Source organism: Oreochromis niloticus, linkage group LG2 (assembly GCF_001858045.2).
Source record: "Oreochromis niloticus isolate F11D_XX linkage group LG2, O_niloticus_UMD_NMBU, whole genome shotgun sequence".
Classification (NCBI taxonomy): Eukaryota; Metazoa; Chordata; class Actinopteri; order Cichliformes; family Cichlidae; genus Oreochromis; species Oreochromis niloticus.
Window position 1 is genome coordinate 11,025,740 of NC_031966.2, and position 25,576 is coordinate 11,051,315.

The following is a 25,576-nucleotide window of genomic DNA, read 5'->3' on the forward strand; positions in this document are numbered from 1 at the left end:
TGAAAAATCTTTTTTTAAGAGTCCTTCAGCATAAAAGCTGTGTGACTTTTTTGCACAAATGTTTTATTAACGTTCCTGTTAATTTGGGGAGCTAGTCACGTTGTCAGCAATCAACATATATGCATATATCATTTACCATTAGATGTGCTGTATTTCTTCATACAGCACTGAAGCTTTGTTTTTTCTTTCTAAACACACATCATCTTCAGTGCTGTGATGTGTTATCTGTATCCTGTTTCCTCACAAACTTCCCCTCAGTGATCAGGGGAGTCTAAAGTTTCATTTAATTTAATTTGATCTATAGGACAGGTACGTAAAATAAAATGCAATGCTACAACAATGGTGAGACCTGGTTTTTTCCACCTATGAACTCTTATCAGCTTGACTGTGGCATGCCTTTGAATTTTTGTGTGGTTTCAAGAGCTCAGTGGCAAGTGACTGCAAACCTCCATTCCACAGATGAGACACTATACCAGAAACCCTGGTGTTAAACACAACACCTGATAGTAAGGGATTGGTTTCCTAACTGCATACCTCCTCCAGGTGTACGCCTGCTTTAGGCTGATTTTTAGGGTGGGGGCTGACAAGTTGGGAAGGAGGGTAGATGAGGAGTCTCTACTATAACCTCCCACTGCATACAGGGATGTCAAAAGTAAAAGACAGTTGAAAGGATAGTAAGGAAAGAGTCGGGTGAAAACAAAACAAAAAGGGCAGACTTGAACCCAGGCCCTAGCAACAGCCTTCAGCATATGGACCACCTGCTTAACCAGGTGAGGTGCACTGACTGAGTATTTGTGTGCTTGGTTAGTGAAATCATCTCAAGTCATATGCTGATAAACTTTTTATCCTAAAAAAATTAAGAAATGTTCTTTGTCCTGTGTAGGTGTGGTCAGCGGAGTTTTGATTGGCAGAATGAACATAAGCAATCAGCGCAAATGTATATTTGTTTTAAACTTCAGAGTGAAGTAAAAAATGGCCTCTTCAGCCAACTGTCTAAAAACAAAAGATATTCAGCATACATCAATTAAACAATGAGAAAAACAGCAGGCCTCACATCTGATAGGAGATGAAAACGTTTGGTCGTTTTCGCTTGTGAAATGACGCACTTCATAATATTTATCAGTGCTCTTCAATCCAGATCAAGGGTTGGGCAAAGCCTGAGGAGTCTTGGTTCATATGACATGTTGTCCAAGCGTAGTGGAAATCAAATGTTGTTTGCAAATGTTCCACATAGCGAAACTGACAGGCCGAATGAGATAATTGTTTAAATATGGGGATAATAGAATCCATCCATCCGTTTTCTGCTTCTTATCAAGGTCCAGGTCACTGGGGCAACAGTCCCCGGACCTCCCTCTTCATAGCCACTTTCTCCAACTTGTCAGACAAGAGACCTGCTTTCTCCACCGTGTCCTGGGTCTGCTACAGCGTGTCCTCCCAGTCGGACATAACTGAAACACCTTACCTAGGAAATGCCAGAACCATGTTTGATGTGGAGAAGCAGAACACCCAGAATGACCAAGGGCTTCATCCTTTCTCTAAGGCTGAGTTGAGACACCCTAATTTCTGCTACCCATATCTGTGATCTCAATCTTTTGGTCACTACCCACAGCTTGCGGCTTTAGATGAAGATGGGAACAATGATCGGATAGTAAACTGACAGCTTCACTTTTTAAAAAGCACTTTATGAATATGTAATTGGGTGCTTGTATTAGAAAGTACTGAAAATGAGTAGAAAGAGTATACAAGCACAACTCCATTCGCTACAACAGACTGGTAAAACATCCAGATTACTGCAGACACTGCACCAATTCATCTGTCAATTTTCCACTTCTTTCTTCCACCAGAGACTTGAACTCCATTTTACTTCCAGTTACTCATTCCCATCCCGTTGTAGACACACCACCCTTTTCCACCAGAGAACCATGGCCTCAGGACTGAAGAGCTATTTCTTGTCCCAGCCATTTCACACTTCACTGCAAACCACCTGATTGTAAGCTAGAGGTTGTTGCTCAATTCAGGCAACAGAAGCACATCATCCACAAAAGTCTGACACGAAATCCTCAGTCCACCAGACACACAATAAACTTATGAACAGAACTGGTGGCAAGGGGCAGCCCTGGCTGTGTTTAACACCCACTGGGAATGATAACCAAGCTCTTACAGTGGCTGGAAAGAGATGGCACAGTGACCAAACAATCCCAACTCCAATCACCATTCTGCTAAAGCAGGGATAACCGAGCACCTTTTAAGACAGTTTCTCCTGAAAGGCTTGTTTGCTCTTGTACTTGGTTGTTAATGTGTACAAGCAATTTATGGTGTGAAGTGGGTGTTGTTTGAGCCAGACACTGAAACCCTGAAGTTCTTAGACATTACCTGACTGAGATGCAACCAAAAAGAATGTCTGACTCACTTGGTTTTGACATTAGCTGGTCTTTAATCTACCAGCTTTTTTGTGATGTTAGCTTGTTTATGGCAAAGATGATTACACAGTGGATTTGTCCGGCCTTTGACATGCACTTTCCAAAGTGCACATTGGGTAACTGCGACGTCTAGACCTGATTCTCCTCATATTGTCTTGACTTCATGTGTGAAAAGAGAGATACTGGAAACTTCATTTGCATGCATCTCAAATTATAGCTAAAGAAAAATTGTATGTAATAACACAGAGTGGTATTAAGTGACAAACATTTTATTTCCTATCACGTCCATAACTTTTCAAGCTGAATTAAAGCAAAGTTTTACAATTAAGATTAAGATCTATAAACTGTATAAATTTGAAGGTCAAGAAAAAACAGGGATTTTAAAAAAAATATCAGAAACTAGATCTTGCATAGGAAACACTCAGTTTATTTTGGCCAAATTGTGATGCACTGTTTTCAAAGCACTGCACAATTTCTTAGAACTTGTGAGTTACTTGTGCCATGGAGAACAGCAGCAATTTCTCTGCTCGAGACAATGTGAATCACGCGGGAGACAAATGCAGAGAGACAAATCTGTCACACAAAGAACTGTTTGTACGATTTCTCCCGGTCTGCTGTGAGATCACGAGGGTGCTCTGTGACACAGTACAGACACGATGCAGACATCACAGAAAAGCACAGTAACATCTTTCTGCAATTCTGGCCACACTTACAATTTCTTATTACGTGCCAGAAATAGTAACAATGGTGTTGCAAAACTGCAATAAAGCATCGATTTCTAAGTCAAAGTTATTCTTTTAGTGGATCGAGTTTGACATGTGGTAGAGAGATGCAGATATCCAAACAATACAGCCTGCTGGGTAACTGTATAGAAATGATCACTTATCTTCACGAGTCATTTTTTTTAGTGTCCCAATTGTCAATTTTGGTAACTGGTAATTTCAAGAATTTTTGTGTGTTTGCAAAAGACATATTGTCTCTAACCTCAGTGATAATTTAAAAGAAGACCATAGTTGTGATTTTATGTGTTGTAAGCAAAAGATATTCCTAAAGCTCACCTCAGCTCCAGAATACTTGTCGGTCCGAGTCACCAGGTGGTCAAGAGACACATTTTCAGCGACAGGCATATTACGAAACTGCAGAGAAAATATTTCCTTTCGGGTAGGCGCATCTGGAAGCGGCACGTAGACAATTCGGTCGAGGCGACCTGGACGCATCAGAGCCTGTGGGACAGAAAGAAGACAGACAGCATCTGTTTTAAGGTCATATTTCAAAAATTGCGACACACAAAGGGTTTAAAAAATGTTTTCAGCATTATTGCTTTATTTCAACAGTGTTTCCTTTGTACATCGCCATTCTTATGTCACAAAAATACTGTCAGGACACTATGTTTCTGACCTTTGACCTTATTGCTGGTTTCTTGTTAAGCTGGGACTCTAAAAAATAGTTCAGTCCACTCCTGAATTGATTGTACGCCTCTTTAAACAGGACTATAAAGCAAATGGCTGATATACAAACTGTGAAATTTGAGTTTTCCACTTCTGGCAGTCACTGTGGAGACAATCTCCCTGTTATCTGATAAACCTCCACTTCCTACAGATCACATCTCTGTGACCCCAAAACAGTCCTTGAGTACCCAAAGCTGCCGCTGTCTTGCTTGTCAGACGTCATTAAGTGGCAGGCGCCTCTCAAACTCAGACAAGCAGACAGACTGACAAATATGTCCTGCCTCCATCTGCTGTCCTCAGCCAGGCCATGACAAGCTATTTGACAAGCCAACTAGCTGAGGAGCAGTGGGTTTTGGAAAATAAATGAGCACAGTGTGAACTGGCATTTATTGTTAGCAATGGAATGAACTATAAACAGAAAACGAACATCAACTGAAACGCAAAGTTCCTTTGTTGCTATTCTCCCAAGAGTCAGTAAGTCCTGGAAGCCCTGGCTCTGAGCCAGACAGGCCACAGCGGGGCCAGACTCTGGCCTGTGGAGCCGAGACAGGAGATCCTCACAGATGCAAGCCATACAGGAGGCCATGTCAGGAGTGATCAGTGAAGGTTGGAGGGACTGGACAAGCAGCCTTTGAACTGTTAGATTCTGCGCTTCTAACTCTGCAACTCTCCATGCACTCAATCTTCTCCAGTCTTTTACTTGCAAAGAGTATGAGCATCTACTGTACATCATGTCATCCTGTATGTTTGAGTAGGAGAACAGAACAATCAGCACATGCTACAAGTTCAGCTAATTGATCGGATTAACTCAAATTCCCAACTAGTGCATAAGCACTCGGTGTAGCTGGGTTTTAATAAGGTTGATATTTAAGTCACTTAACAAGCAGAAATGCCAAACATCTGCAAAACCTATATTCCATATTTTAAAAAAGGGGAACTGTAGGTGCATAGAATTTTCCAGCTTAAAAAAATGTAAGCAAAAAAAAAATATTTTCCGTGTTTCATTTGAAGACCACCTGCTTGATAAGTGTCTTGGAGGAAATTTCAGGTTTGGAGTTTTGTTTTACGGTTTGCTATATTTCCCCTCTGGATAGCTAATTCCAGTTTACTGGGGTGATGGATAGTATCCCAGCCTTTTATCTACTGGTTTTCCTGTACATGTGTATGGAACATGAGAGGACGGAAACCGGAGACGAACGTTAGTAGCTACCTTTACGTATCCACAACAGAGTAATGGGTGACAAAGGAGCCGTGGATCATGACAGCAAACGTTCTTGTTTTTCAGGTCTCTCGATTCTTACGCTCGGTTACAGAGAGGTGGGTGGCTATCTGTGACGCTATTGTAACAAAACGGATAGAGAGGAATAACATCACCATCAATCGAAGCAGGAAAGGGGTGGCTGCTGCGGTGACATGCTGGGAGATGGATGGACGGGTGGCTTGAGGGCTGCAGTATTAAATCAAAGATGTAAGGGCTTAAGGCCTAATAAGGTGCATCTGGCAAAGCAATTATAAAGCAGCACCTGTGGGATCAGGTTTGTTATTATGTTTCTTCCTGTGGGTTAATATATATTGTTGGTACAAACCTGCGCTCAAGGCGTGAGGTGATTGTAGTGGGAACTTTAATCTGTGATTGTTTGTCACAGCAAGTCAAGCCTGTTGCAGCACAGAATATCGCATTATGCAGAGGACGTGCCAGGGACACTTCCTGAGTTGTTCTGCCTGGAAGTATCGGGCGGCTGCATGCCAACACAAACCTGCTGACCCCTGGCTAAATAACTCAGTCACTCCCACACATGCTGACAAACACATTCGCATATGCAAGCGTGCATGTAAGCACAGATATATTCCAATAAACTCTCCTCGGACGGATCGTTTTAATTTCCGATCCATTTTCCTAGTGCAAAAACACCACTTTGCACTTTATCAGCTATTAATTCTCTCCACACACATAATGGAGAAGTGCCTGTGGCTTCCAGGCACTCGGGCTCCGAGGGTTCCAAGACGCTCCCGAAAAAGCAGAGCCGACCCTCAGCTTTGAGACTGCTAAACTCATCTGACTGCCCTGGAGGGAAAGAAAGGCTTTTTTTCTTTCCTCCCAGCAAGAGCAGGGGGCCCATCCATCACTTAACAAGATATACTTCCTGTTCTCAAGGATCCGGGGGAGGTGGTGGTGTGGTGGAATAAGAGGAGGAGGAGGTAGGGAGGGGGGACCCCAAAAGACAAATACTTGGCTTGGCATGTCGGGCAAGCGTTGACGGGCTCTTTTCGTAACGGCATCATTCCACCTGAAGTCTTGGCTCCGCTGGCAGAAGGCAAGAAAAAAAGGAGTCAGGCAAGGAGATGAGAGAGGAGAGGACAAAAACAGCCAGACCAGGGCACTCAGACAACCCACTTGAAAGGACAGCAGGACCAAAGCCCTGCAAACAAACACAGATAAGTGGTGTGGGAGACAGCAAACCACCACAGACAAAACCCAGTTGTATAAATTCTCTGCTGTTCTAACATGAGTCTGCATGACGGATTGCATCCACCTTGTTGCACCACTGACATGATAGGCATCATTACACATGAGCCATTAGTAATTAGAAATGCCCCTAGGTAAAAAATACCAACCACCTTTAAGTCAACACAGAACCATTTATATACCACTGAATCTAGAAGAGTGTGCAGTGTGGACTGCGCCCGAGCAAAATGTATGTTGCAATGCTGAGAAAGTTTGGAAAAACATGTGGATCAGTCAAGCTGATTAAAAAACAGACCAAAAACAAAGAGAGAGAGAGACAAGAGAGAGAAAAAAACTCATCCACGCTTTCTGCGCCAAGTTTCACTGCCGATAACAACAGTAATCATTCCAAGGCATTGCAATCCTCCACAAGAAGTGATTACCCCCTAATGACAGACGACTTCCTATCTGCGAAGGCCGGTACCTCTCCTTAACCAATGAGGAATGCTGGGAATCTTTTCCTTGGAGCGTTGTTCCTAAGCACATTCTTGGCCAGCTTCAATCTGACCCGCTCTGAACTATGTCTACAAACTGTTTACAAACGGACGCCCCCGCAATTCAGGTGTCTTATTCTTAGATAGAAACTTAGACTTGGTGTGACTAAATCAAGATCAAGATCTGCTTTGTTACTCACGACGCCTTCAGATCAAATGAAAAACGAAATGAAACACCGGGTTCATGAAACTGAACATGATGACTAAGTTCTTCCCTGCACATCTGGTGCTATCTCTGTTTTTCCAATAAGCCGTTTTCAGTGGCACTTTTCAAAATGTACAGCATGATAGCAGGCTGTCTGCATGAATGAGGGGTTTGCCTGAGGAGACATGAGTTGACTTTGTTGCCTGCCGAAAGGCATTTGCTGTATGTGGCTTCCTAACCTGTCAGTCTGCAATCCTTAGAGGCCTTGGTGAGTCATACCGACTCGGAGATGGGCCACCCTGGATTTATTCCGAGCACACACAAAACAGAAAATGCAGAAAGCACGATGGGAACACAGAGCTCACAGAAAGGTCAGCTTTCAGACGCAGTAATCTTAGATACAGTGCACTAACCGAATACTAGTAAATAATGTTACCGACTGTCAGGTGTCACTGGTATTCTTAAAGTCAAGATTTTTTGCAACAGCTGTGGTTCAGTGGATGTCCTGTTTCAGAAAAATGTGGTTTACAAAGACCCAGCTCAGGAGCAATTTCCACACAAACACAAATCTAGAGCCAGTTTGTTTCTTTCACAGTTTTAGAGAGAGCTTCCTTTTACAGATGAGAGACCCTACTGAGCCTCGCATCGATTGTGCAACATGCATGAGTGGAAGACTGCGTGGCATCTGTGTCACTTCCGTGAAATGTGTTATGTTCTGATCCTTCCACAACATGCCAATCATTAATCAAAGTGCATTACCTTTCACTTGCTAAAGTGCAAAAAGGGAAGGAATTCAGTCAGTCACACCTGGGTGTGTGGCATGTCACATGCAGCAGCAAGTCATTAAAAACACTGCACCGGTGTTTTGTGGACTGTACTATGTGCAAAAATCAGGCACCTATAGCCTTAACTTAATGCAGTGAATGCTAGAAGAGTTATAGTTATCTTATGGATATAAATTTATGTTGTTCAATTTATGGGAGAAGGAACGACTTGCTTTCACATGTGTACCACAAGGTGAACGGGAACTGGATTTTTTTAACCACCTGGATTCAACATATTCCTTGTTGTTCCCACTAAACTCTTGCAGAGAGTGGCCTCATTGTATAAAAACCTTTCCAAGTATGTGAAAATACCCTTGAGCTTTATTTCATCACTCTGATTTATGTCAGAGTACAAAACAAGCTATCAGCCGGTTCTGTTTTTCAAATCCTTCAAATCACGCAAATCCGATTTGCATCTACAGAACATTTTGCGCAACACTTCCTTTCACAAAGGTGACATAATTCTGATCGAGGCCACGCTGTCTTCAGAGAGACACCGGACCTTCTTTATGTCAGTCTTGATTTCGACGTGAGAGAGGATCAGAGAGAACCGGAGCGGAGGGAAAGAGAGAGTAAATCAAGGAGAGAGGGGAGGGGACAGCAGAGCAGAGAGGGATGAGAATGACAGAGGAAGAAAGTAAGTACGCGGTGAGCGGTGGAGAGAGAGAGGTGGAGAGAGAGAGCGCGAAAGAGAGGAGTTGGCAACCAGTCAAAAACATGAGAGGCTTTCACTCTGGATTTTGCCCTTGAGTCAAACTTGCATCCGGCAGGCGAGGCCACCGTGTCCAAGAACCAAATAACTCTGCCGCTGTTAACCCCCGCTGTCTCACATACTCGTGCACAGCCAAGAGGAAGTCAAGATTTAGAGTTTTAAAATAAAGTATAAACCATTTGAGCAAGTAATATTTTCTTTTAGAGAAAAAAAATGCATTTTTCATCACAGGAAAAGAAAGTCGTTTGGGACAAAAGACACTTTTTTGAAATATTTAAAGTATTTGACTCCAAAATGCGGTATGAACTATGAACTTTTAATCTTAGGGATGCACAGCATAATAAATCAAGACATTTTCATCAAAGATAATACCTTTGACTTTTTATGCCACCAAATAGAAGTGATTACTTCCATTTCTATAGCAGAAACTCATCTAAATTACTATATTTGTATATAAAATCAATGGTGAATGCACCTTAACTGTTGACAGAAATAACACACTGTGCCTACAAGTGTGTAAATGGTGTATAGAATGTGTTCCTTCACAAAAGACTCTGGGTTGGGTTCCAATAACACTCACTAATCTAGGGTTTTGTTAAAAGCCTCAATGACTGTTTGAATGCTTGCATTTCTTGTCCTGAAGCACATCTTTTTAGAAATGCCCCAGAGCGCCCAGATTTCAGGAAATTAAATTAGTTTGCTGTTATTATCATAAAAAAAATGACCAAAATTTTCCTTAACGCACAGGCAGATGGTGTTTTTTGTAGAGTTTTTTCTTTTTTAAATTTGTAAACCCAGCAGGAGACTCAAAACCTAGAAACAGTGCAGTCATGTGCATGCCCAGTGTAACTGGGCAAATAATTATTACAGAATTAGATGTCCCACCTCTTTTACCTTTTATGTGCGTTGTGTAAGCAGGTAAAGAGGCCGCGATCAGGGAAGGAAGGGGGTAAAGAAGTAGCAGCAGCTGTGTTGTTGCTTCCTTTGGGTTTAGAGGGTGGGGATGGGGGGTGGTGTAAGCCTTACACCCCTACAGCTGTCCTGGAGGTCCATGATTGTGTTGAAACTACACAAAATAGCCAGCCCTCACACCTCAATGAAAATAACGCTCTTTTTGAAAGGAGTAGGTAGGCAAAATAAGTGCATGTATGTGTGTGCGTCTGTGTGAGTGAGTGAGTGGAGGTGGGGGGCGGTAATTGTCAAGCAGAAAAAAAAAAAAGTGAAGAAAAGCAGAGGAAATAAGACCATGACCATGTTGAAAAGTCGACTCATTGGAGCCCAAAATAAAAACGCAGTAAAGCGCCTGCCATAAAACACATGTATGTTTGCTTTACAAAGAGGCGTTTCCTGTGAGCTGTCCACAGTTCACAGTTCAGTTCTATGCAGCCTTGCCTTTGGTGTAAACTCATCAGGGTCTGGTTTCCATAATGTGTGAGCACCCTTGAAACTCCCTGGTCCAGTAGCTGCCTCAAACAAATCAGCAGCCACAGCCAATGAGCAATGTTTTCCTACAGACACTTCTTCTGGCTTAATTCATATGTCTCAATCGTGACTTTGAGCTTGCAAGTGCTACCGTCACCCTCTGGTAGACTACTGGTATTCTTGTAGAACACATGCTTGTGTGTCCATGTGCGTATGGAGAAGGGCTGATGGTGAAGGAATTAAAAAAAAATCCATCCAACAGACACAGCCAACAACAACAACTCAAACCTGGTGATTGCAGCACCACTATAAAATCTGAAACTGTGCCATCGCCCCAACTTAGCCTTATATAAAAATGTAAATCACTGAAAACCAAACACAACACATTCAGTAAAGAATGTGCGCAGTCTTCATAGTAAGACTGAAGTGATTATTTGATGGAGACATTTATCCACCCATGGTGCAAATAAAGACACACTCACTTTAATGTCATAGATTAAGAAGACTTTCTTTTCACATTTCAAATCCACTCACTGTGTGTTTATACACCACTCTGCATTTAATTACTAGTTATTATTAATCTCTGGCTCTCTTTCACAGCATGTCTTTTGTCCTATCTCCCTCCCTTCACCCTCAACTGGTCACTGCATGCCTGCCTCTCCATTAGCCTGGAGCTGCCTGAGGTTTCTTCCTGTTAAAAGGGAGTTCTTCCTTCCCACTACCGCCAAAGTGTTTGCTCATAAGGGGGTCATCTGATTGATGGGATTTCTCTCTAATATTGCAGGGTGTTTACCTAACAATATGAAGTGCCCTGAGGCGACTATTGTTGTGATTTGGCGCTATATAAATAAAACTGAACTGAATTAAAATTAAAGGGAGTCAAGAATGGCAGATGCAAAGATGTTCCACAGAATTTCCCACTAAAACTAAAACATATATATAAAGAATGCCATGAGCTGCTTAAATATCCTCTACAGAGGTTAAGTATTTGGCTGAAGACAAAAACATCTTATTGCACCCCCTACCTAAATACATGCATGTAGAAACATGCATCTGTACAAAAACTCCATCTGCAGCATGCAGCAACACTTACACACCTCACACATCCCCGTCCTGCACACATACACAGAGGCCCCACTTCCCCCGAGAGACAGACTGCAGGTGCCAGGCCCACCTCGGGGTCCCTGCCGGGCTCTCGTTAGGCCTGGTGCCATTCAGGCGGCTCCTAACACGCAACCCTGAGTGCTTTGTGTTTCTCTGACAGCCCCTGTCGTCCTCTGGATGTAGTGGTGAAAAAAAGGAAAAGAGGAAGACTTCAGAGATTATTGCTTTGAAGAACTTGACAGAGTCACCTTGTTTTAAAGGAGTATGACAGTTTCACTTGGCTCATTTGCAACAAAAAATATCATAGTCTCTAACATTACTGTTATTTACACATTTTTTTTCAAAGAACAGCATATATTTTTGTTCATTCCCAAAAGAGTTGACATTTACTTCTGGCGGTATAAAGTTACTTTAGATAAGAAAGAAACTTAACTACTTAACGTTCACGCAGTTGCAGGCAACCTTCTTTGGAGCCCTTTTAGGAATTTACATTGAAAAATCGGTGGCATAACCAAAGCAAAAAGGGGCTTAACAGAAAAAAAGCAACAAAACAAAGAAAATCTGTAACACTATTTGAAAGGTAAACTCTTCTGCTTTTAAAGAAATCTGAAAAGGGTGGTTTTCATAAACATCAATACCAGCATCACCAGCTTCACACTTAATACCGCGATCATGGTTATTTCCACCTCCATTATCTCTATCGCCCCAATCATCCACAACATCATGAGGCCCTGCAACGGAAGAGATAACTTCTCCCACAACAACCTGTTTGCAACTGCACTCTATGCTTAAAAACAAAAGGCTTTATACTCCTTTATAAGTGTGCACGCACGAGCTCACAAAAACTCACACGCAGAGAATTGAATGCTCACATATGCTGCCACTTGCAGATACTTAACAAAGAGAAAAACATAAACAGGCACGTTGCTGAGTGACAGACTCGACTCGGCCAGATCAGTTTCCACTTCCGTGAAATCTAAACATTAGCTTGTTTACCCTGATCCTGAGCTGAGGCTGGGCCTGGGTGAGAGAGCCGAGTGTGTGTCTCTACCTCTTAGTGTGTGAGCGTAGGTCCACAAAAGACAAGAAACAGGGGACATGCTATCAGAGTGAGACAATACCTCAAAGGTGGAGGAAGACGGAGAATCAAACAAAACAAAACAAAAGAACAAAAACAGTATACAGCTATTCCCTCTAATATTATGTAACCCATGATGTCTATTACACAGCTGTCAGGGGAGAGCATACTGTAGAGTAAAAGCTGTGCTGATAGGGTTGGTTAGAAACTTTATTAGGTATGCTATTACTGGACTGCACCTCCTTTTGCCATCACAACAGCCTTAAGTCTTCATGGAAAACAACGAGGTGTTGGAAACGTTCCTCAGAGATTTTGGTCCATATCGAAATGACAGCATCACAGAGTTGCTGCAGATTTGCTGGCTGCACATACACAATGATCTCCCGTTCCACCACAACCCAAAAACGCTCTATTGGATCGCGATCTGGTGACTGTGGAGGCCATTTGAGTGCAATTAACTCATAGTCATGTTCAAGAAACATGGTTAACAAGTTTAACAAGTTTTGCCTTTGTGAGATGCTGTGATGTGCTGCAGGAAGCAGCCATCAGAGGATGGATACACTGTGGTCATCAAGACAGGGAAATAGCCAGCAACAACACTTAGGTAGGCTGTGGAATTTACACGATGCTCAGTTGCACTACCAATAGCAGCCTGAACCATTGACACAAGGCAGGATGGATGGATGGATGTTTGCCATGGCAAGGCCTGACCCTAGGATACAAATGTTACAGCAGTAATCAAGACTCATCAGACCAGGAAACTGTTAACTGTCTAATCTTTACCACTTTTGGCAAGTCTACATAGCAGTCTGGGCATTCTCCTCTGACCTCTGGGATCAGCAAGGCATCTTCGTCCATATAACTTACTGGATATTTACTCCTTTTTGGACCATTTAGAATTTAGAGATAAAGTCAACACCTCAAACTCATTGTAGTACTCTCACATCAATCCGGAACATTTCTTGCTTTGTGGCAAAGTGCATTATCCTGCAGAAAGAGGCCACAGCCATCAGGGAACACCATTTTCATGAGAGGGTGTACATGGTCCAGAGTAATGCTTAAGTAGGTGGTTCACGTCAAAGTACCATCCACATGGATGGGAGCACCCAAGGTTTCCGAAAGCATTCCACTGCCTCCAGTGGCTTCTCTTTGTCCCATAGTGCAACCTGGTCCCAGGTGTTCCCCAAGTAAGTGACCAACACATACCCTGCCAGCCACGTGATGTAAAAAAAAATGTGATTCGTCAGACCAAGCCACCTTCTTCCGTTGCTCCGTTGTCCAGTTCTGATGATCACAGACCCATTTTGGCAGACCACATGGGCAAACCTTCACTCCCCACATACATAAGTGAGCCTTAGACGCCCATGACCCGTCGCTGGTTTCTCATTGTTTCTTCCTTGGATCACGTTTAATAGATACTGACCATTGCAAACTGGGAACACTGCAAAAGAGCTGCAGGAGATGCTCTAACCCAGTTTTCACAACTTGGCCCTTGTCAAACTTGCTCAAATCCTTATGTTTGCCTATTTTTTCTGCTTGTAACACATAAACTTTGAGGACAAAAAGTTGACTTGCTCCCACTCAATCCCACCCACTAACAGGCGCAGTGTTAAAGAGATAATCAGTGTTAGTCACCTCACCTGTCAGTGGTCATAACGTTATGCCTGATTTGTGTAGTATAAATATATTACAACGAAAGAAATATCCTCTGACAAGCATATTAGAAGCTCTTGCACAAAACTTCTTTACAAAAAGTTAATCTGGGCTGATCTACAGAAGTAACTTGCTGCTGTTCAAGCAAAGTCAACAGCTAGTTGATTCATTATAGGTGAACTGAGATGACGGGCCTTCTAAGCCTAGGCAACTATGAAGAGGTTCATATTATAACAAAGTTTAGATCCACCTCGTAACCTAAAACTCACGTTGAAAGAGTTTTATTATGAATTTATATTATATTATAATTATGCATACTTGTATTACTTAAACTGCATTTTTTTATAGTTTTAGCTATAGAAAACCCCATTTTGATGAGTTTCTGTTTATCATTACATTTCCTACAAAGTACAGTAAACAAACAAACAAACAAAATGTAATGACTACAAAATGCTTAATGCCGTTTCCTTCAAAAAAGTACCAGTTCCTTTATAAGATATTTGTGTAGTGTTTGTCAGGGTACTCTCGCTTGTTCCAAGCATGAACTTTACTACAGCGTCTTACTTTTATCAGATTACGACGAAGGCCTTTCTTGTAGGCATACTATCAGTTCTTCTTGTTGCTGAGCATTGTTGTTTATGAGTTTGGCTGTATGCTTGTGGCTGCTGTCAAGCACCTCTCTGAATAACACCAGGAGCTTCCCTGATGACACTGTATGGAGGATAATCTAAATATTTAACGTGCCTGAAACCTGTGCACAGTACAGTAAATTATTTATTTAAGGTAACACTTGAACAGACCACCTTGATGGCACCATTATGAGAACTTATAACCCAACTGCAAACCTTCCATATACATAACTTCATATGTATGAAGGCAATAATAATAATAAGAAGAAAAAGAATCCTTTACTGCCTTTATGTGTTCACATATAACGAAATTTCGCTTGATATCTATATAAATACATACATAGATACACACAACCAACACTATAAAACATTTGAATGCACAATATTCATATGTGCAGGTGTGTAGAATAAAAATGTGCAGAAAGTTACAGATAGAATTTAGATGGATTTCATAGCTCTGGGGAAGAAGCTGTCTGTCAGTCTGGTGGTGCGTGTTTGTATGTTCCTGTACAGCTTTGGAGAAGAAAGAAGTATATGCGGTCCATTGCCAGGGTAGGTGGGGTCGGCAGCGATACGTCTGGTCTTCTTCTGGATCCATCCAGCGTATAACGAGTCCAGATGTGGGAGTGGACTTCCCACAATCCCCTGTGCTGTTTTCAGAAAGTTCTCCCAGCCAAGTGCTTTCTGTCTTGTGGTGTGCAGCTGCCGTCAGGATGCTTTCCATTGTGGTTCTGTAGAAGTTCACAACCAGCTGAGAAGAGAGTCCGGTCGGTTTTAGCTTCCTGGGGAAAAAGAGCTTTTGTTGGGCTTTTTTTTTTTTTACCAGGTGCGATGTGTTCAGCAACCAGGTCAGGTCAGATGTTATGTAGAGACCCAAGGACTTGAATCTGTCCAGATGCTCTACTGCCTCCCTGTGTATGAGGACAGGAGCGCTTCCTGTCTTCCTGGACGTCCTGCTATCCACAATGAGCTCCTTGGTCTTGCTGGTGTTCAGGTGTTGGATCTCCTCTCTATAAGGAGTCTCATCATTGTCTGATATGGGACCCACCACGGTGGTATCATCCACAAACTTCACGACTGTTAATGAAGTGAATGGCAGAACAATCATGAGTAAATAAGGTCGGGCTGAGCACACAGCCCTGTGGGGTGCCTGTGTTCAGGACCAGTGTGGAAGATGTCCAGCTCCCCACTCTCACCACCCAAGGCCTGTTGGAGAGGAAATCCCAGATCCGGTGGTAAAGTGATGTCGACAGACCCAGGTTATTAAGCTTCAGAGCCAGCTTATCCGGGATCACCGTGTTGAAATCTGAGCTGAAGTCAACAAATAACATCCTAAGATAAGAGTTTGGATGTTTGAGGTTGGTCAGGGCTGACTGCAGTGCTGTTGAGACAGCATCTTCTGTTGAACGGTTCCACCTGTATGCAAACTGACGGCTGTCCAGACCAACAGGGATGATGTTGTTGATGTGCTTCAGAACGATTTTCTCAAAGTACATCATAATTACTGTTGTCAGGGCGATGGGGTGGTAATCGTTGAGGCAAGACACAGCTGGGGGGTTTTTTGGGTAAAAGCTCAATGATAGAGGATTTTAGGGAGACACACGATAATGTTCGTAGCTGTGCACCAGGACTTGTTTATGTATAGCACTAAAACTCTGCCTTTGCATTTAGCTAAAGCTGCGGTCCCATCTGCTCGAACAGAGAGTACCCCTCTCCTCCACCAGGATGTTATTATCCAGCCAGGTCTCTGTAACAATCGCCACACAGCTGTCCATCCAGCATGAGACGATCCTTAGCTGAAACTTGTCTGTTTTCTTGGTGAGTGACTGAGCATTAGCGAGGAAGAGACTGGGAAACGCCGGTCTGTGTGGGTTAGCATGTAGCCGAATGCGAAGGCCGCTCCTCTTACTCCATTTTTGTTTGCGATGTCTCCTCCGTCTCCTAGGCCCCAAATGGGGAATTGCCGGTACATTTTCCCAGTGTCCCACAATTCAGGCCTTCCATACTGTATTAATGCTGTCTACAACACCACATTTAAAATCCATGATTTTCTATCATAACTTATTTACATCACTAAGCAACATACTGGCATACTGTCTTCTAGTTTGGCATGTCTTCAAATGAAAAAAAAAAAGTTTGTGGATGAATTTTGTTTTGTTTTGTTTTTTTTCTTCTTAGAGAGGCTCACCTCTACTCATAGAATTACAGTCGGTTACCAATACTTAATTTTACGTCGAGCCTGGCAACCAATCAATCTGTTTCAGAAGGGGAGACGAGTAAAACTAGGGTGTTATTTACAGATGGCAGAAAGAGGTGGTGTAGTAACGTATAATGTTAAAAAAATATTTTAAACATAAAAGCCTGTTAACATAATTTAATAGACTCAAATAGATTCACTTAAAACAAATACCATGAACGTGTATGAGTTTAATTTGGTCACTTTGATGTTATATTTAGCTCGTTTTCTGCTAGATTTGGATTCTTTGCGGTGACAAATAGCTGTATATTTGCCTTAAATATATAATTTTAAAAATCTCATTAAGTTACCCAATTCCCCTGAAAATGATGTGGCTTTCCTAAAGTTATTTATAGTATTTGAGTACAGTTGAACCACATCCTGCTTTTATGTACTACTGCAATATGCACAATAAGAGCTGTGCGCTAAATCTAATCTACAACATCAGAGCAATTAGCCACCTACTGCAGGAGATAACAAGACAGGGAGAGGGGGAGGGAGGGAGAAAAAAAAAATCCCCCACCCAGCATGTGAAAACCTGTGTCAGATTTCACCACAGACAAGGTCACCCGCTCTTGGTCTTGCCTCAATGCCCTGGCTTGGTAACCAGATCCCATGCAGGATGGCGACAAACCTGTTTCTGTTATAGGAGAGGTGCCCACTTGGCTGATTATGTTTGCAAAAACTTTACGCTTTTATTTTTTTCGCCTTGTTTTTCTTTACACCCAACCTTCAATTTACCTGTACAGGGATCTGAGGAGTTGAGCATAACTTTGTACAGCTGTGAACACCCCGGGAACACTTTACACACACTTGCGGATACAAACACCAAAAAGAAGAGAAAGAAAGAAAAATCTTGTTTTAATTCTAGAGCCAAAGCATCATCATCGGTGTTATGCTACACAGCCAAGTTAACACTTGGTATGTTTGTAATTGTGCTGCCTATGAAACTGCACTGTAATCCCTTCCAGCTGCCTCCCTCACTCACCCATCCACCTTCCTCTTCCCCCTCCTCTTCCCTTTCAGAGAAACTGTAGCTGAGTATGTTTTCCATGGGCCCTGGTGGATTCATCCTGTTGACAGCGCCAAGCCTTTTATGCATCGAAAACACAGTATTCCCTTTCAGGTGAAGAGACGATGGAGGGGAGAAGGGGAGCTGGGTTGTGGGAGGTAGTGGTGGTGGGGGGAAGCCAAGGACGGTCCCTACAACAGACCTCAAACTTCAAAATCTTGGTCCTCATCTCTTCACAAAAAGAGAGTGAGAGACAGACAGTGAGAAGGGGGGGGGGTGAGGGATCAAGACAAGAAGAAGGGGAGGCAGGAGAGGAGGAGGGAGGGTAGAAAAAAAAAACAACGGCAACAAAGGAGTACGTAATTAAGACAGGAAATGGGAGAAGAGAGGAGGGCTCTGGGGGCTTTCAGAAAGAGGCTGGCTGGGGTCGCTTTTCCAGAGAACGGAGGAGTGGGGCTGATACCCGAGCCGTCTGAATGGAAATCAGATAATCTGTTAACACAAGGCATGGCCCAGATCCTGCCTGCAGACTGACATGGATAGGCCAGTTCCTGTTCCAATCCGCTGCTGTGGCACAAAGTGTTGCCAAGGCAACCAGCTGTTCCAGCCAAACTTTGCTTTCTCTCCGAGCCGGCGGCAAAAACGACAGGTGGGGCTACAAGGCTGGTAGAAGCAGCTCTGAGGTGCTTGTGAAAACATAAAGCTAGTTCAGTGGTGAGAAGACACGGCGGTAGGAATTTAACACCGGTCACCATGCACAAGAAATTCTGCTGCAGTGACCAGTGAGGCTGTTTTCTCCTTTTATGCCCCCCCACCGACCCCTCCAAAAAAAAAGAGAAAAAAAGAAGTTAACGGACATGCGTCGGGCAGGTGAAGCAGCAGGCAAAATAAAGATATTACATTTTTTGCCCGACTGGTGGAATTTCACTTTGTACCACAGAAAAGAAGGAGAAAAAGAAAAAAGCAGCAGAAATAAAATTCTAATTTGCCTTATTGTATTCTGATATTTTTCTACTTATTATGTGGATGTGGTATTGACCATAATCTGACTGATCTGTGTAAATTCATTACAGGTTATGCATCATAAAAATGAATTGTTTCTGCTCCCAGTTTCGTTTATTCATTTGAGACATAATGCCAACTCGAATTTTTGGTGCCAAAGTGTACTAAATCTCATATTACTCCACATAATGGGTAACACAGAGCAAAGTTTTTTATGGAATCGTCAGATGGGTGCTCAGTACGAGTAACTGCACTGAGCTGAGATTTGAAAATTATTACTAGGACAGAAAAAACCTTTGACCATTCAAACCTACTGAAAAAGCACGTTGACTTAATGCTTCTTAGTAAAATCAAATGTTGCTCTGATCAGTGCAGGCTGCTATCGCTGTCAACTAGCCAAATTGTCACATCTGGTTAAAAGATTACATTTTGAGTCTTTTGCGCCTAACTCAAACACATTCTACATTTACACAGCCCGAAACACTACAGACAACTCCTCAGCCAAATTCAACAGTCTTCCTTTTCCACACTTTCCTAAATAGAGAAGTTTACAACTTCATGCTCATTTACATTTTTGTGTGCTTTGTCACAGTATCGTTTGCTGCTGCTCTGAAAAAGGGCCAAAACCAACTGATCTACCAAACAGTGGTGTTGGTCCCAATGAGGTGTTAGGATCCGACTCTCCCAGCAGCACTATAAAAGTGTTATTTACAATGATTTGTACAACTTTATAGATTCCCCCGAAGGTGAATAGGAGGCCAAGGCTCTAAATCAAAGCCGGTTAAAGATAGCTATTTCAAACTTTTTTCAATCTGAACCAAGCTCATATTTTAGTGTGGCGACTTAACAACAAGAAGGAACAAATCTCAGGCAATAAAGCCCTACCGCTAGACTTGCGTTGTTTCCCCAGACTTCTCTTTGATTATCAAATATCTGAGCAGAAGGAGACAAGGGGGGGGGAAAAACGAAGAAAATACACCTCCTACAGGACCTCCACCTCTGCCCCCACTTCAAGAGCAAGGCGGTGCGACATGCAGTGGCGTACCACAGCTCAAACTTCCCCTTCCTCTTGAGGGGAAGCCATTTTATTGTGTTCCACTGAGATAATTGCCAATCCCTTAAATGAAAGGGTTTTCTCAGTCCTCTGGTAATTACTAGATACGCAGCAAGGGTCTGGTGAAGGAGGGGGGAGGTAGAAAAAAAAAGAGAGAAGAAAACATGACAGGCAGGTATTAAAATTCAATGGGTGGGGCAGGAAGGAAGTCGAGAGAGGGATGTGTTGAAACAGAGAGAATGAGGGAGGGCTAGAGGGAGGGAGGCTTGTTGTGCTGCTGTAGCCTCCGTTTTGGGGTTGAGGAAGGACATGTTTATGGTCTGAGGGTTGGGCCTATTTTTTTGATCCGGCAGTGCAATCCTGTGCCAAGTGCCAAAGACACATCTGCTTCTGGGCAATCTCTTGCCATGGTAAGGTGATTTATGTGGTGATCGCTGACCTCTTTTCCTAAATCACTGATCTTTTTTTTTTTCTCAGAGCTTCTCATCAAATTCAGAGCAGCTGAGTTGAGCTGAATAACTCTTTCAGACAGCACAAATTACACACTGCGCTTCCTCTTCAGTGTGTTGAGGAATGTCTCTTAGCGATGATGGAGAGATTGAAAACCAAAGCAAAGCGTAACTGCACATGTAGCCGTACACCTCAAAGGTTTCTGGATATACTGGCACCGAACGGAGATGTGAATCACGCCAGCTAAACACACAGGGCATCTGAATAATTGTGGGGTGCAGTCATTGGAATTACACAGTTATTAATTATTGCTCTTATACAGTACGTTGAAAATAGAGCCAAACTTTGGTTTCTCCTTAGTGCAGAGTAACAACAGAGACACAAATGTTGATTGTAGGGTAAACTTAAAATAAGAACAGCTTTGTGATAAATTACTTCATTCATTGGCATGCCGGCATGTTTTTTTTTTGTTGTTACAGTCAGTTTTCCAACATCAAAAACGGTCTTTATAAAATGTTATAAAGATGTAGTTTAATTGTTCATGCATATATTTGACAAAACAAAAGTTCTAAAAATGCAAAAATCGACTTCTAAAAATGCATTGGCAATTTAAGAATCACTTTGAGTAGAACAATGGTATAGATGACTTGCTGTCAAAAGCAGTCAGCTGCTCCGCGGCTCTACTCCAATGCATGTTCTACAAATTTAGGAACTTAAAGCATTACATTAGCATGCATTATAGCCTAGGTTTATGGTCACGTCTTGCAGACAGAGACAATCTGCTGAGTGCACATGAGCCATTGTGCAATTCCTAAAATCCTGTGGTGAAGTTGTCCTGTAGTGCGGACAGGTATGCCTACTTATCAAATGATCTATTTACATGCCAGCCGGTATCATTTACACATTTTCCCCCTATGGTCCTGACTCTAGAGAATGGACGTTCAGAAGCCCAGAGAGGCCCCAGGCTTGTCAATGACTCTCCTGTTGAGGTTCTGCTGGCCTGGTGGAAAAAGGTGTGCTCTTAGCTTGTTATGTGACACGGAGGGGAGACAGGCCAAAGGAAGGTGAGGAGGTATAGGGTGGGGGGGGTCAAGGCGTACAACAATGACCCCTCTCAAGGCAGGAGGGCCCATCAGTTAAGTGTGTTTTTCTGCAATTTGAGAAAGTGGAATCTGGTCAAATTGGTGTCCTCTTGAGTTCCGACTGCTTAAGTTATGTGAGTGGGGGATGGGGGCTGACAGGAGAGGGATGAGCCAAGGTTGCGTATGAGAAGGATGGCAGTGCCTTAATTGATAGTTTTAGCTCTTCCAAAAGCAGAGAGAAAGCCACAGTAGAGCTAAAGAGTGTCATACCAGGTCAGACTGGCTGTCTCTATGACAACGACTGGGTGGGGAGTGGGGTGAGATCTTCCATTCATGGATGAGATTGGATGCTGGAAATGGATATTGAAGTGACAGGTCAGCACCGTGAGCTAAATAACACACTGATGACACAAGGTCACCAGGCTGAGGCAGCTTAAGCATCTTTCAGTGGAGCAAAGCGATTTGATAAGGGGGGGGTTTATGCAGAGGGTCAACGGACATCAGGGCATCACAGCCATAGATATACCCCCAAATGAAAACCAAGATGGTGGTGACTTATAACCAATTAGTCTAAATTAGTTCTACATAAGTTCTTTGCACCTGTGAAAAGATTCTTTTTCCTAATATATACTTTCACTTAGATTTTCTTTCTTTCTTATATCCTTTTAAAATAATTAATAAAAGATCATTTGATAAGATACAGTGGAGGGCACTGTTATGAGGTTTCCCTTGAGTTGACTCGATAAAGATTAAAAAGCAACAGTAATCCAGAGGAATAAGAAATATGGTTACATAGCTCCCTTGACTCACTGAGTAAAGACAGAATCTCCACCCAGTTACACATTTTACATTTATGCGAAATAATTACCACGGTTCAAATAAAGTATCTGATCTAAAACTACCTGTTGAATGGTAGAATATGCTTTTCAAGCCTCATAAAATAATTAAAAAGGCTCCAAAGGGCACCATAAAAAGGTTGAGAGCTGTTATAATGAAAGGAAAATTAGTTCAAGAGATAAATACAGCTTTTGTATCAGGCTTTAAATATCTTAATATTACATCACAAAAGTTGAGAATATTAGCTTGGGAGTTTATGGGGATTGACTTGCTTCTTTTTTATGATACTGTAAACAGAAAAATGTGAATGATATCCAGCCCTAGTACTGTGCTTGTACTGTCGTAAGGACAAGGGCTTAAGTGTAGCCAGTCCTAATATACTCTAGGAGACAAAAATATTTACTTTGTGTACTACTAGCAACTCTTCAGAAATACCGCAGCATGATGTATAACTGTCTTTCTAGGTTTAAGTGGGTCGGTCACCTGATAATGAAAACAATCAATCACACAAAGCTGCCCCATCGACAGGAGACATTTAGATTTCTCAAAGTAATAACTGCATTATGTACAGTCTTTTTTTTATTTAGCCAACTTAGCAACACCCTGTTTGCAGAGACATACATCCTTCCTTTTACAAGGGGATATTATTTTACAGTCTCCTGACCTTGGGTACACGGAGTGAAACACAACACCGCCCACCAGTCTATTTCTGTATTTGTCTTACAGTAAGCTGCCTGTAATTGAATCATGCTCTCCAGGACTATGAAACATGAATGGTGCTGTAGACACATTCAGACTTAGCTACAGTGGTTAAGAATGAGCTATAATCTTATGCTACCATGTGACTTTACATGTTTGCTTTCTCTTCACTTTGTTTTTATAACTTCAAATAAAAGGGTTTATGTGCGAAATTAGGTTCTTTGGCACTGGAAAGCAACTGATCCATAATGAGATGATGCCTTGAGATATTTTTTTTTCACCCATTTCACAAATAGGCTCTTGGAAGTTGGTTCTTTATTCTCTTAATCCTAAAAGATACCTATATGGAAATCTCTAATAGCAAAACAAGCACACTACATGGTTAACATCATCAGGGTATATTTCTCATGACTCATATCTGTATGCCCTGTCTTTTGACAGATTATCCCCAAGGGGTATTCATTGGAAGCAAAGAGACAAGCAAAATGTGAGGACACAAATATCAGTTGAGGTCAGCTGTGCTTCTAACTAATGTGAAAGAATGTGAATGTGAATAAAAGAAAAAAAACTTCCCAACCGATTGCTGTCAATCTTTTTGTAAGAAATCTGTAAATTAACCACACCTTTAGTTGTGTAACAACTCCGGATCTGGGTGATTCCCTTTGGCAAGAAAAAACAACCCTCAGTTTCTAAAGATAGATAAACTGGTCTATTCGCATCCTGTCAGCTGCTTAATCTCCACACAAATAAACCACAAACTGAAAGTCATTGGACTTCCAGTAACGAATCTCTGTTCCTACTAATTCGTCACAAGTGTGAATGACTATTTCCAGGCATTATTCCTAACTTAGTGATCACTTTCATTTCAATTTTCTTATCACAAAGTGGGAATGATAATAGGTTAACGGCAAATAAATGTAAACTAACAGTCCCTGTGTTATGTTATTATTCTTCATGTCTGCCTGACCGTTAATAGAATTCCTCAAGAATCTATGAAGGTTACTGGGGAACTGGGACATTCATCCAGTTTGTTCATCAGTGAAAAATTAGTTGTGGAATCAAGGTGAATATCAAAGTATAGTGAACAGAAGTCAGCAAGCTTCCCCAGCAAGCTGACCTCTGGGTACTATTTTGGAGGCCTTTGAAAACCCCCGCACTGGACAATTCACTTCCCTATTACTGCAACTATCATGCATGAGCGCTACAAGACTGCACAAAGGGTGGTGAGAACAGAGGTACAGTGCATCAATCACTATAAAATTAGAAGTTATTTGGTGCCTGCCATCTGTTTGCAATTTAAAGTAAAATCTATTCTAGGGGCAAAAGTCCTCTGAGATAAGCATCTTTGGGGAAAAACTCTCTCAGATGAGGGTCCCCAGTCTAATTTGTATCCATTAGCTATATTTATGTCTTCTGTAGTATAGTTAAGTGTTTGTGTAAAACCTGTTGGTAATAGCATTTACAGTAATGCATATATCTTGAACCGACTTAACTTGGGGGGTCTTGAGGATTTGAAGGACTGAAAAACGGTTCTATCGCATATTCGTTGTGCATTCAGGTTTAGCAGGCTGTTGCAGTCCGGGTTGTGATTAGGGCTTTGATAAGTCATTGTTGATGGACTGTGGAAAAGCGTTTTATCACTGGAGCATAATAGCGTGCATAAAAGGCATGAACCTGTGCTGAATAAATAAGAGGCAGCACACACCCACAGAAAGACAAATGTGTGTGCCCGCAAGCACATGCACGCACATATACACCTCATCTTTGCAGCGCCTTTCCTGCAGATTATCTCTGTGAAAGAATGGCGGGATCTATGGGTCTTTCCCTCCTCCCTGCCTACCCCTCCCTCCCCCCAACACACACACACACACACACACACGCACGCACGCACACACTACTGCTAACTCTGTTTTTCTCTCTTCTTCCCTCCTTTCCAGTCTCATGTTTTCTTCTGCCATATTCCTTCTTGTGCATCTCTCCGTTTCACTCTCCATGCCTGAGTGCAAGGTGAGAATCACAAAAGGAACACCTGGCAAACACGGATGTGGTCCTCCTCATCTCATTGTCACACCACCCACTCCGACCCCCCCCCGTTGACTCCCTTTTCAAAGAGGCACTCGCAAGAATGGCAAACAAGGCTTTCAGCAGCAGGAGGAAGGAGGAAGAGGAGGAGGAGGAGGTATACCCCACTACCTTCATCCCTCTCCTCCCTCCCCAGCTCGCCTTTCACACGCCAGGAAGTGCTATTCAGACCAGGAGCTGCATGTACATGTTCCTCTCAACCAGTAACACCTCACTTCTTTCTCTTTCTCTGTGAGTGCACACACATGTGTGTGTGTGTGTGTGTGTGTGTGTGTGTGCATGCATAAGTATGTTTCTATGCCTTAGAACAAGAGAAGAATGAGAGAAATAGAAAAGACAAAGGAAAAAAGGAGAAATGTAGAAGCAACTACCAGTCAATCAAATTTTTGTACAGATTTAAGTGTCTTGTTGTGAGAGTTCAGATTATGTTTCAAAACCTATATGATCCATGTAAAAACTTCCAAATGTTCAACTTGAACATTTTTGGAAACTTACAAAGAATATACATCTTGTCCTCTGGGGCCACAACTTGCTCAACACAAGCAGAGGCAAGAAAACTTTCCATTGAGATAAATTCAATTTAAAAGCAACACAAAAGATTGAATTATGAGGCTTTCACTTCTATCTTTGCTGCAGCCTGACAGTTTAATGGCTCAACAAACAGAGAAATGTACACCTTGAATTTAG

General features: G+C 42.3%; 1 protein-coding gene across 1 annotated transcript in view; it reads right to left on the reverse strand.

Annotated features, from left to right (window-relative positions):
• The window catches only part of afg2a (AFG2 AAA ATPase homolog A), a 108,575-nt gene that overhangs the window by 19,386 nt on the left and 63,613 nt on the right, over positions 1 to 25,576 (reverse strand). The window contains exon 16 of the mRNA XM_003443420.5: positions 3,479 to 3,643. Within this exon, the coding sequence (XP_003443468.1) occupies positions 3,479 to 3,643 (165 nt within the window). The remainder of the gene's footprint in view (positions 1 to 3,478; positions 3,644 to 25,576) is intronic.